Source organism: Marmota flaviventris, chromosome 10, assembly GCF_047511675.1.
Source record: "Marmota flaviventris isolate mMarFla1 chromosome 10, mMarFla1.hap1, whole genome shotgun sequence".
NCBI lineage: Eukaryota > Metazoa > Chordata > Mammalia > Rodentia > Sciuridae > Marmota > Marmota flaviventris.
In genome coordinates, this window is record NC_092507.1 from 64,837,899 (window position 1) to 64,851,749 (window position 13,851).

The 13,851-nt window shown below is 38.9% G+C and overlaps 1 protein-coding gene across 1 annotated transcript in view; it reads left to right on the forward strand.

Moving 5' to 3' along the window:
• The first annotated feature begins 401 nt into the window (after positions 1–401).
• Gipc2 (GIPC PDZ domain containing family member 2) overlaps positions 402–13,851 on the forward strand; it is an 84,406-nt gene continuing 70,956 nt past the window's right edge. The window contains exon 1 of the mRNA XM_027935238.2: positions 402–902. Coding sequence (XP_027791039.2) covers positions 663–902 — 240 coding nt within the window. The 5' untranslated portion in view covers positions 402–662. The remainder of the gene's footprint in view (positions 903–13,851) is intronic.

Consider the following 13,851-nt stretch of genomic DNA (forward strand, 5'->3'; position numbering starts at 1 on the left):
GGGCAGAGTTGGGGCAAATGATTTGAGAGAGAAACCAGCCCAGGGAAAAGTACAAAGCACTACTGAGAGGTGCCAAGACCTGCCTGCAGGTGTGTGATTATGAACTGAATATGTCACCAATTTCGAGGTTATATGACTTCTCCCTTCTAACTGTACTCTATAAGGCGTTGAGAAAGCAGATGAAGGTTGAGTTCCACTTAAATCCCTATCCCCAAAGGCCCAGGCCTAGGGACCCAAAGGAGAGCGGCCAAACCATCTAGCAAACACTAGAAATTCTGAAAAGCACAGAAATGCCAGCATGTTTATATTCTAAGACGTATTGTTGGGAAGCGTCAGCATCCGAGGCCTTCGCGGAAATCGAGTTTTTCCGGAGGAAGCATAAACCGGGAGAGAGGCTGAGGGACTGCGCACAACTTTCCTTCTCTCCAGATTCACACCGAGGGAACGAAGGAGAGCGGTTGGTCCGGTCCAGGTGCCTGCTCCTCCACAGGGAGGAGGGGGCCCTAACCCGGCACTGCCAGGCGGAAGAGCCGTTGCCATTGGTCCAGCGGCGGCTTTTACCTGCTTGGAGCCCCGGGGGCCCCAAGCGCAAAGTCCGCGGCGCTGGGCCAAGGAGCCGGCGACTGGCAGCGCAGGTGCGCCCACGCCCTCGGCCAGGCAAGATGCCGCTGGGGCTGCGGGGAAAGAAGAAGGCTAAGTCCAAGGAGACCGCTCGGCTGGTGGAGGGCGAGCAGGCGGGCGCGGGCGTCGGGAGCCTCCCAGATCCCCCGGTTCCCGCACGCAGGCTGGTCTTCCATACGCAGCTGGCGCACGGCAGCGCCACGGGCCGGGTGGAGGATTTCTCCAGCATCCGTGAGCTCTACGAGAAGATCGCCGGCGTGTTTGAGATCTCGCCGTCGGAGGTAAGGGTCAGATGCTCAGCCTCTCCTTCCTGCGGTCGGCCGTGCCCGGTCGGCTTAAATTGGCTCAGACTGGTTGAGCAGCTTTCCCTAAACCCTCGGTCGCACGCACGCAGGGTGGAGTCCTCCGGGAGCGCCTCAGGGACCGAGAGAGGGAAGAGGAAAGGCACGTCCCAGGACCGGAGAAAGTCACATTCCCCACGCTCCGAGATCTAGCCTGTGGGAAACTGGGGCGAGGCGACTTTTCTTCTTCCTCATGTAAATGAGTTGGCTTTAGAAGTCCCAGATTCAGCCGCTCAGGATTCCCAGAGTCAAAGATCTGGCTGGGCAAATTAATACCCTTCATCTCAACTGGACTTTACCCTCCAGATTCCTCTGTAGGCGTGAGAGTGTTGCTGGGCCTCGGCCCAAAGTAAGGGATAGGGGCGCGAGGGTGGGGGGAGATTGGAGTGTCTTCCAGGCGATCACCAACCAAGGCCCGTGTTACCTCTCATTTGTCACTTCCAACATCAACACCAGAAACGGTGGTATTTCTCAGAAGTTTTTAAAAGCTGGGCTGTTATTTCAAGGGGGGGGGGGCATGTTTTTTAAAAAATCATACTTAACTATGTGTGACTAGTTTACGCAGTTTACACGGGGGAGCTGAGCTTTAACTTTTACATCCTAAACTTGAAAAGGACCTGAGAAATTTAATTCCAATGTGTGCTTGCCGGGAACTGGAGTTTGACGTAGGAGTGCTCGCAAAAGCACTAGTTTATGAGGGCTTTTTTATGTGACCACGTTGTGCTTATCCAAGAGATCAAACTGTAAAATGTACTTGTGAGAACTTAGCTCGAGAAAATATTTTGTGTACATTTCTAGGAAAAGCACAGGATTTTGTTGCCTTGGACTTCTGTGTGTAAAGAGCTGCCATTGAGTGGCATAGGGTAACATCTAGATATCCTTTCTTTAATTTGTTGTTTGATTTTTTTTTTTTTAATTAGTTGTTTGTCAAGTCTATTTAAGCGAAATTGAGGTCAAGGCAAAATTCCAAAAAGATGTGAAAGAGAACATAAAGCGTAACTCTTTGTTCTTTCGGTTTTCAAGTACTAAGGGCTAAATCACAAACCCATTTTGTAAACTATTTATATTTACATGAGACACTAATAAAACTACTTTTACAAGGGACTTTTCAACTAAAAAAAAAAACCCACTTTTTAAATTTTTATTTTAGTGGTACTGACAATTGGACCTAGATCCTTGCTCTTGTCACTGAACTATCCCCGCCACCCCCACCCTTTTTATTTTATTTTAATTTTTTTGTACCAAATATTGAACCCAGGGGAACTTAATAACTGAGCCACATTCACAGTCCTTTTTACATTTTTTAAAAATTTTGAGACAGGATCTTGCTAAGTTGCTTAGGGCTTTGCTAAATTGAGGCTGATTTTGAACTTGATTTTCCTGCCTCAAGCCTCCTGAGTTATTGGGATCACAGGCATGAGCAACCACACTGGCTGTCTTTCCCTTTTTTGAAATTTTGAGACAATGTCTCCCTAAGTTGCAAGAAGCTGGCCTCCAACTTGCCATCTTCCTGACTCATCTTCCCAAGTAGCTGGGATTAGAAGCAAGTGCCCCTATGCCCAATGTTAAAAAGCACTTTTGAAAAAGGATCTCATAAAAATTGAAGGGAGACCAGAAAGGTAGAGGAAGGGGACTTGGAAGAGAGAGGAGTGGAGGGGAAGGGAAGGTACTGGGGCCTGAAATAGATAAATTATGCATGTGCTTGTACCAATTTGTCACAGTGAATTCTACTATGATGTATAATTATTATGCACCAATAAATATTTAAAAATTTGAATCATAGATAAACCAAGAATTATTTTTTTAATGTAAGTATGTCCTATGCAATGTTAGAAATACTGATATATAATAAACAAGAGTATTCATTTATTTGGGAAAACAAAAGTGCATTTGAAGGAACAATTCCCTTTGATCTTCTCTAGGTGAGGTAGGTGGCAGGTTAATGAGATAAACTTGAATGTGGAGCTTGGCTCTACCATATGCTAGTGTGTGGCCTTGAACAAGTTTAACCTCTCTCATTTTCAGTTAACTATAAAGTACAGATAAGGTTATCTATCTTGAAGGATATTGTGAAGACTGGACTTTGTATATAAACCTATCAGATTGCTTGGCATATGATTAGTGCTCAATGAATTGTAATTAATATTATTAATGCTTAACAGTTAAATGATAAACTGAGGTATAAAGAGATTGGGTCTTGGGTAAGGTCATGTAGCTTACTAAAAAAAAAAAAGAAAAAAGAAAACAAAAAGCAGAGCTGTTATTTATTCTTGGATCTTATTTCTATAGTGGTAAGATTGTTAACATACTTAACTGACAGCTTTAAATGTCTCTCCTGTGATCAAGGACACCATTCTGGTTTCTTTATATTAACAGTTTTCTTCATCAATATATATGACATTATTCTGAGCTCAAGATGTATGATTTTTTTTCAATCTACTTAATCCCTAAGGTGGAAGTATTATTATTAATATCTGCTTCATAGAGAGGAAATGAAAGCTTTCAAATTCAGAACTGTTTTAGAATTGCACATAGTAAATGGTAAAGCCTGGAAGTCCATTTTTTTTTCTGACTCCAAAGTCCATGATGTTTTATTGTTTCCCAATTTTTCCAGTGTCTCCTATTTTAGCAGCCATGTTCAATATTTTCAGTTTCCAGTGCACTGATTAGCAAGATAAAATTCCAAACTAATGAACATAAGGTGTTTTGATGTGCTGTATCAATGTTCATAAACGTGTGTATGTGTTTGTATATGTTTAATTTTTTTTAGTTTTAAATGGACACATATCTTTATTTATTTTTATGTGGTGCTGAGGATTGAACTGAGTACTTCACATGTGCAAGGCAAGTGCTCTACCACTGAGTCACAACCCCAGCCCCATAAGTATATTTTATTGCCCTAATATATGTATATTAGCATGATTATGTGCATACCCAACATTAATAGATTAAAAATAGTTATGGGCTGGGGTGATGACTCAGCAGTAAAGTACTTGACTAGCATATGTGAGGCCCTGGGTTCAATTCTCAACACCACATATAAATAAAAGTTCTGTTGGCAACTAAAAAAATTTTTAAAAAATAGTTAATAAATATGTGCAGGATACTTGCCTAGCATGCTTGAGGCCCTGGGTTCAATCTGAAATGAGGCAAGCAAAGAATTACAAGTCATAGATACTGAAAATTGTCCCATTCACAGATGCCATAGTTCTAGAAAACATTGCAGTAAATTTTCACAAATTCCAGAAAATAAGTAAAGCTAGCAAGTTATAGCATATGACCTCAAAGTAAAAAAATAATTTTTTTATATACTAGCAATGAATAACTAGAAAATGAAAATTGAAAACGAATACCATTTACAAGAGCCCAAAAAACAAATGTGGGACTGTAACTTGGTGGTAGAGCTATTGTCTAGCATGCCCAAGCCTTGGGTTTTATTCCCAGCATAGAAAAAAAAAAAATCTAGGTTTAATCTAACAAAATATATACATGATCTGTAAGAGAATTCCAGCTCTAGAATGTTAGGCTTCATTGGCGCACTATTTTGTGGGACAAAGTGTTGCCTGGCTCTTCAATTAAAAAAATAAATAAACCAATTAAGACCTTTAAAAAAATATGTGCAGGATAAACCTTTGGCCATCATTGTATAGTATGCCTTAAGTTTCTCAGTAGTTAACTTTGAAACAAAAGTTAGTTATTAAAATCAAATTCACACCAGAGAGATTCCATTCATTTTCCCATTCTCCTAGCAAGAGGAATAGTGATGCAAATAGTTTTTGAGATATCAGTGCATATGAAACAGAATATTTCCCTCTTAAAAGGATTGAATAGATAGTTAACTTGGAAGGCCTGCCTTTTCTCAAGGGACGTGGCTGTAAGGATATAAATGGAACTTTATAGAGAGAAATGTACTTTTTTTTTGGGGGGGGGTGGAGTACCAGGGATTGAACACAGGGGTGCTTAACCACTGAGCTACATCCCCAGCCCTTATTATTTTTTATTTTGAGACAGGGTTTTGCTAAGTTGCTTAAGGCTTTGTGAAGTTTCTGAGGCTGGCTTTGAATTTGTGATCCTCTTGTCCCAGCCTCCCAATCCTCTGGGATTACAGGTGTGAGCCAACTCACCCAGATAGGAGCTGGATACTCTTTACTGAGGGAAAAGAACAGGATTGGATGTCAGATGGGGCACATTCAGATAAATTTCTGGGACCCATAATGTGCCCATACCTGTGCTAGGTGTGTAGTCAGCAGTTTGGTCACTTTTTACCCTCATGAAAATTCTTCTCATTTTATAGTTGTGCCAAATGAGGTGGTGAGCTGGCCCAGAATCACTCAGATTATGGTAGAGCTGGAATTTGAATTTAGGTTTCCTGGTTTCAAGGAACCAGCTGGAAAATTCTTAGTAACTGCTTTCAAATTCCAAATACAAACCTGGGAAAACCTTCTTTTTAGACAAATAGTTTTCAACTCAAAATGATGTTTCTGTGAAATTGACAGTTGTGGATTTCAACTGTTTCATGGTCCCTGAAGGGAGAAGCTAATGAAGCCTGTGAATCTCTTAAGATTTGTTACCAATGCTGGCAGGTTGCAGTCTTTTGTGATCATTACATTGAAACAGATGGTCAATTATGCAGAAATCCCATATATCTGATGTCTTTTTTTCTAAAACAACTAAATGAGCAATTCAGTAAAAAGAGAAAAAAGAGAAAGTAAATTAATCTTATCTAAAAAATAGTTATAACATAAAATGCAGGAGCAATTTTTCAGAAAGTTTAATACCATCTTTTAAAATATTCAGGTTACATAAAAGAGTTGAGTCATTATTTATGACTATAGCTCTTAAGCATAGTCATAAATTTTGTTGAAGAGGCGTTTTGAATATTTGACTACTGTAATTATTTGGCAAGTAGTTTGTGCCATGACATGTTTTCTTCACTTAAATTTTTATTTTGAGGCAAGATTGTAGGAAAAGATAATGAATTGAAAAGCTTTTAAAGAAATAAATCAGTTTTGTAGTTAGAAGCTTGACATGTCCAGTATCTAAAAACTCAGACTCAGTTTCTTTATAGAATTCAGATATTATTTCCTTTTGACTTGGTTATAACACGTTGAGTATCACTTATCTGAAATGCTTGGGACCAGAAATGTTTTGGATTTCACATATTTTTAAATTTTGGAATATTACCATATACAAAATGAAATGTCTTAGGGATGGGACCCAAGTGGTAAATATGAAATTCATTTATGTTTTCTATATACTTTATACACATAGCCTGAAGGTACTATTATACAATATTTAAAAAAAATTTTTAGTTGTAGATGGACACAATATCTTTATTTTATTTATTTATTTTTATGTGGTGCTGAGGATCGATTCCAGTGCCTCACATATGTGAGGCAAGTACTCTAGCACTGAGCTACAACCCCAGCCTCCTATTATACAATATTTTTAACCTATATATTGACTATGACACACCATATAAAGTCAGTGATGAATTTTCCATTTCTGGCATTATATCATCACTCAAAAAGTTATAGATTTTGGAGTACTTCAAATAAGATTAGGAAAGCTCAACCAATATGAGTTTGTGTATATTAGACACCAAACAATTCATTGAATGAATAAATGAATCATTCAGTGATTCATTCTCTTGACATGTAAGGTAGATAAATAGAACAGCATAGTTGGGATGCAGAGAAGACAAAAGATGTGATTTGTTGTTGTTGTTAAGGATTTCACTGTATTGCCCAATCTGGCCTCGAATTCCTGTGCTCAAGTAATCATCCTGCTTCAGCTCAGATTACATAGATGTGCCACCACACCTGGCAAGAGCTGTGGTTTTAAAAATTTAAAATTTTGTGTGTGCAAACATGTTATTATTTCTCTTAACCCAATCAACCTTCCCTTGATACTGGTTCCCATCCTCCGCACCCCATTTCTCCTTAATAGCAAAACTCTTCCAAAGCTGCTGTCTCCAATGAGATGTGTTTTGTATCTCATTCTTTGATCAAAACCTCCATAGATTCCCATCTCACTTTGAACAAAAATCCTGTGATGGCTCTAGGCCCTGTTATTACCACTCTGCTATTATTGTTCCAATGCTGGCAGGATGCTCTAACTAGTGTGGCTACCGGGCTAGTCCTTGAACACTGGAGCCTGAGGGTTTTTGTATTGGCTCTTGTCTCTGCCAGAACCTCTTCCTACAGAATGCTCTTTTTAAAATCTGCATCGTGTCATGTTGGCAAGGCTGAAATTAATCATCCAATCTAGATGAATAGCAAGCCCATTCCCTTCTCCACTTAATTTTTCTCTATGAAGTATCTCCACTTAATTTTTCTCTATGACTTACTTTGTTTATTACTTTATTACTTACTTTGTTTGTTTGTCCCCTTACCCCCAGTAGAATATAAAGCACCATAAGGCAGTAAGTTTTGTCTTTTGTGTTTACTGATATAGCCCCAAGGGCTTAGAACTATACCTGGAACATCCTTGGAGCTCAAAAAATAATTGCTGAATAAAAGAATCCTCACAAATTCTGTACTTAAATTCTGTATCTTTAACATAAAGCTTTACTATTGATTGTAACACTGACATCTTATGTAGGTATTAACTTTTTTATATTGTAGAGGGGAAAGAGACTTGTCTTATTGGGGAGGGGTATGAGGACATTCATATCTTGTTTTAAGTTTTAAATAAAATATTTAAGATGTACAATATTTGATATGCATGTAAAGTGAGTAATTATGTCATACTAATTGACATATCCATCTTAGAAATACAAAGTTGGAGGCTCTGTTAGCAAGCAAAGTTGCTTCCGAAATGAGTTACAGCATATGGGGAGCTGCCTTGTGAGGCTTCCCAGAAACTGCTTCTCGTTCTACACTTGTTGGCACCAGCACTGAGTGTGTATGGAAATCAATACTGTGTATTTATGTGGCACTTCTGAAGAATATGAAATGTTCTTCAGATTTTACCATTTCCCAGCAATGCACATAACTGGCAAATGAAACTGTTGTCTCTTTGGTTCACAAATGGAAGCTCAAGGAAGAATGGAGAAAGATGGAGTCCATTGACTTGCATGTAGCCCCCAGAAGCAACAACAAACCCACAAAAAGAGGGGATCAGAAATTTTGGTGTGAATATCACCATTGACCTCTAAGTAAGCCCAGTAAAATGGAGTGGAAAGAGCATAAGAGAAAAGCAGCCCCTGGCATCCGGGAGTTGGCCTGACACTCCTGGGTGGGTGTTGGTGTTCTCCCATTGCACATAAACAATTCCATAGAATGTTGGCATCAGGTAAAAATGCTGTGTGACTGTGGTAGTGTGTCCCACCTTGTAAACAGGTTTACTAAGACACTTGGTCATGAGATTGACCCTCCTTCCTGACAGCACTCTCTCTACAGCAAACTTGTGCTTCTTTGAACTTTCCCCCAATTCACCAAACACTAAGGCCAAACTTTTTCTTAGGCATTTGTCTGTGGTGTTTGTGAGATATTTCCAGGGCCTTGCACTACCCCTGAGCTACATCCCCAGTCCCTCTTTCTCCCCAGGATTGCCCATGGAATGCAGTCTCCCTGTAGAGCGCTTGGTGTTTATTGCAAGGAGCAATAAACTTCAGGTGAGAAATCCCTGGTGATCTTTGACTAATGAGTATTGACAGTTGTCATTGCTGGGTTATTGTAATTTTGTAAAGAGGCACTTTGAATTTGGTTTTCCTGATTTCATCTGTCTTCTATTTTAATATTTTGGAGCTTTGATCATATCAATTTCCTCAAAAGCTTCCAGGGCAGTGAGGCACAGTGGCACTCTGGAGGCCAAGGCAGGAGAATCGCAAGTTCAAGGCCAGCCTCCTCAGCAACTTAGTGAGACCTATCTCAAAATAAAAAGTTAAAAAGCACTAGGGATGTACCTCAGTAATAAAGCATTTCTGGGTTCAGTCCGTAGCATCAAAAGTGGAAAAACAAAAAACAAAACCACACACACACACACACACACACACACACACACACACACACACATTCCAGGCTTCTAGTTTCTTGTCAATACTATGACTCTCCATGCCCAAGCAAAACAATTTCTCATATTCCTTGCTTGAATCCTATACTATGGTAGCTGCTGCCACCACTGCTTTTGACAATCCCTTCATTACAGTTCAGAATATTTAAGTGTTTAATTCCTCTGTGCCTTTTCTCATGCTGTTCTTTGTTTCTTAGTATAGTCTGTACTTGTCTTTCCAATCTCAACTGTCATTTCCTCCAAGAAACCATCCTGTGAACCTATCAGTCTAGATAGCTGCAGGTGTACAAGTTTGAACGTAGCACCAGCCCACTGAATTGAATTTAGTTTCTCCTTTATCTCTTCCAGAGGGCTGGGACTTTTTTTCTCTCTTAAAAATCTTGTTCCCTAAACTGGGAATGGAACCACCATTTGACCCAGCTATTCTGCTCCTCGGTTTATACCTAAAGAACTTAAAAACAGCATACTACAGGGACACAGCCACATCAATGTTTATAGCAGCACAATCCACAATAGCTAAATTGTGGAACCAATCTAGATGTCTTTCAGTAGATGAATGGATAAAAAATGGGGTATATATACACAATGGACTATTACTCAGCATTAAAAGAGAAAAAAATCATGGCATTTGCAGGTAAATGGATGGAGTTGGAGAATATTATGCTAAGTGAAGTAAGCCAATACCCAAAAACCAAATGCCAAATGTTTTCTCTGATATAAGGATGCTGATTTATAATAGGGATGTCAGTGGGGAGCACGGGAGGAATAGACGAACTTTAGATAGGGAGAAGGGGAGGGAGTATAATGGAGGGGCCATGGGGTTAGGAAAGATGGTGGAATGAGATGGACATCATTACCCCAAATACATGTATGAAGACACAAATGGTGTGACTCTACTTTGTGTACAACCAGAGACATGAAAAATTGTGCTCGGTATGTGTAATATGAATTGAATTGTATTCTGATTTCATATAATACAAATTAGATTTTTAAAAAAAGTATACAAAAATAAATCTTGTTCCCCAAATCAATAGATGGTTAGCCGCTCCATAAAAGTTTACTAAATAAAAGTATATGAGTGATACAATAGGCAGTGAAGCTGACAATGTAGATGATAGTTCAAGGTTGTCTAAATGTCCTAGTAATTGTACAAATTTTATTCTGTAGACGGTGTGAATAACTCAGATGTTTTTCAGAAGAGGTAATGATGCTCGCTCGATGTATATTTTATAAAGGAAAACACAACCAACCATCCATTAGCTATGTTTTCTTTATAAATAATATTTGACTTGAATTGAATGTAGTGATATTTTCTGGATTTGTCTAGTATCATTTCAGAAGTTATAAATATGTTACAGTTATTATGTATGCTCAATATATCCCTATGAGCATTAGCTTCATTTTTTGTATAAAAATTTCAAGCAAGAACAACATGACTCATTTTGAGAAGTAGGAGGAAAATCTAACCAGCTGTCTTCTAGACCTCATTGCTCTAAGGAAGGTAAGAAATAGATAAGCCTGCTTCATCTTGTGCTATACCTCCTCTGAAGTAGGTATATGAACAACCCCAGAGTAAACTGGAACCCTTGGGCTGGGTAGTCCCCTCTTCAATCCCCAGATACCCTTCAGGCTGAAAGCTGGCCCTGTCATCTCCTCACCCAGCTGGTGTCCTCTTCACTTTCCCTTGCTTCTCAAACCATCTTGAGTGGAGTGGAAGGCTCTTGCAGGTTTCAAGAGATGGAGACACTCAGGTAACTGTGGGCAATTTATATGTATTTACCTGTCTGTTTGGGCTGCTGTAATGAACTGTTGTAAATCAAATGACTAATAAACAAATTTATTTATCCCAGTAGTGGAGACTGGGAAGTCCTAGATTGAAATGCTAGTAGATTTGGTATCTGGTGAAGGACCCTTTTTGGTTCATAGATGATGCCTTTTGCTGTGTTCTCACAAGGCAGAAGGGACAAGGGAGCTCTTTGGAGCCTCTTATATGGGCATCAATCCCATTCATGAGGGCTCCAGCCTTATGACCTAACCACCTCCCAAAAATTATTACCTTGGGAGTTAGGATTTAACATGGATTTTAACATATGTATTTTTGGAGAACACAAACATTGTTTATACCAGTTAATATTATTAGGATATAGAGGGAGGTAAGGAAACCCAGGACAGCTTCTGCACCTGCACAGTTAGGTTCCATGGACAACAGGAACATGGTTCCTCCTGCCCAGATTAAAGTAGTAGCTGTATATGCTGGAGAAACAAGAGTAAGTCTAGTTGCTTCTTCTGTCTCTTCCAGCTCAGTCTTCTTCTCTCTGGTGACTATCACTTCTGAATGATTCTTTCTTCACATACTTTTTTTTTTTTTTAACTTTACCCCTCCAAGACTCTTTTTGCTTTGTCTCTTTGTCTTTATGTTTCTCTGCCTTTTTGATTTCTGTGCCTTTCTTTGTGTGTCTCAAACAAAGTCTCTAAGAGAGAGTCTGTTGTGTCAGGAAGCAGTACTGGTGGGATAGGCCCCTCAAGTGTGGGCTCATCTCTGTTCCAGCTTGTGAGGTCATATGGTATGAAGACTGTGTACATGACAGGTATTCAGAGACTTACTGAACTGGGGAAATGTAAATGTCAGATACCTTCAGTGGCCTGTCTAGAACATGAAATTATAGTCTGTTCTTTGTGACTTTTATGCGTCGTTTTCCTCTTTACCTGGAACTCTTTCCCATGTTCTTTTCTGTCAACTCTTACTTAGGCTATAAAACTCAAGAGTCACTACCCAAAGCCTTCGCTCCTCCTCAGGGCTGGGTTCCATGCCTTTTCTCTGAGCTTCTATGACTCTCTTCCATGAGACTGAGAGCTGCTCTGGGCAGGGGCTGGCAGTTGGTGTGCAGTAAAACTTTTTATTACAGAAACTTTAAATATATGCTAAAGTAAGAAAATAGTGTAATTAACTTCCATGTGCCCAGATGCAACAGTTATCAACATGAGCCAACATTTATTCTTTTCATATCCAATTTAAAAAGTTTTTATTATTAAATTTAACACAAGTAAGGCAAAGCACATAAAACAACTTAATGGATAGGTTGAACACTCTTGTAAATCATACATGTGTTAGGATATAGATAGCTTGGCAGCCACCTGAGAACCTTTTATGTGGTCCTTCCACCTGTCCCCTAAGAATAACTACTATCTTGACTTATGGTAATGAATCCTGCACTTTTTTTCTCAAAGTATACTTTCTTTTTTTTTCTTTTTAATATTTTTTAGTTCTCAATGGACTTTACTGTGTTTATTTATATATGGTGCTGAGAATTGAACCCAGTGCCTCACATATGCTAGGCAAGCACTCTACCACTGAGCCGCAATCCCAGCACTCAAAGTATACTTTCTTTTAAAAATTTTTTTGTTGTTGTTGTGGATGGATCTTTATTTAATTTACTTACATGTAGTGCTGAGGATCAAACCCAGTGCCTCACACATGCTAGGAAAGCGCTCTATCACTGAGCCACAACCCCAGCCCCTCAAAGTGTACTTTCTTAAACATAATATTTTAGATTTCTTTTAGATATTTCTTTTGAGTCTCTCTCAATCTATAGTTCACCCTTGCTCTTTCCCCCTTCCCAATGTATTTGTTGAAGAAGCCAGATCTTTTATCCTGTATGGTTTTTCATACTTTGTTTTTTGTTGTTTAAATTCCTGTAGTATAATTAAGCATTCATCATCATTGTATTTCTTATACTTTGATAGTTGTATCTTCAGGCTTAATCCAGTGAGTTCTTTTTTACCTCCTGTTGAGACATGTCAAAAGTATAGTTAAAATTTTGTGCTGATTGAATGAATGAATAAAATCAACAGAGAAAATAGGGTACGTCTTACCTTTTACAATATTGTATGTATCTCTGCTGGAATAGACTCCGTACCATTTGAAAAGTTCCTTGCATATTCTGTGTTTCAGTGTTTGCATAGTAAAATAGTTGTGATTTTATTTTGTTCTTTTCCTTTCGGTACTGGGGTTTGAATTCAGGAATGCTCTCCCAATGAGCTACATGCCCAGTCCTTTTTATTTTTGTATTCTGAGATAGGGTCTTGTTAAATTGCCTAGGCCAACCTTAAACTTGCAATCCTCTTGAGTCAGTCTCCCAATAGTTTGGATTACAGGTATGTAACACTGCACCCAGCTGTAGCTATGTTATTTTACAGCCTTCTGAGCATAAAGCTAGAACTATCTATTTTACCAGTCACACCCTTGGCAAAGCCAGTTGGACTCTTTTCTGAATCTGAATGCTGGCAGAATTTTAATTCTTCAAAAGAATTCTCTGGAGATATATTTATTTCTGCTATGTTTGTGAAGAATCAAGTACAGGAAGAGAAAACCATAAAGCTCTCTAATAAAAAAGGTGTTTATCATACAAAAAAATTTCTGCTTATTTGTACATGTTATGAATTTGTAACAGGATAGACTAATTATAATACAGTTTTAAAATATTTTTAACTTTTGTGGTACTGGGGGGTTAAACCATGCTTGGAAAGTGCTCTACCCTAAAGCACTTTTTAAAATTTTATTTTGAGACAGGATCTTGTTAAGTTGCTCATATTGGCCTCAAATTTGTGATTCTCTTGCTTGAGCCTCCAAAGTAGAAGGGATTGCAGGTGTGTGCCACCAGACCCAGCATTGAATAAGTCTTTTAAGTAGAAGGTACACATATTGAGCCTGTTTAGTCTTACCATTCATTAGAAATTCTTGAGTACTAACCTGTTTTGGTCACTGTTCCAAATCTTGGAATTCATTAGTGAACAAAATAGACAAAGTTCCTGCTAGCATGGAACTTAGGTTCAAGTCTTCCCTTCTCTGAGATAGTTTTATTTCTTGAGTCAA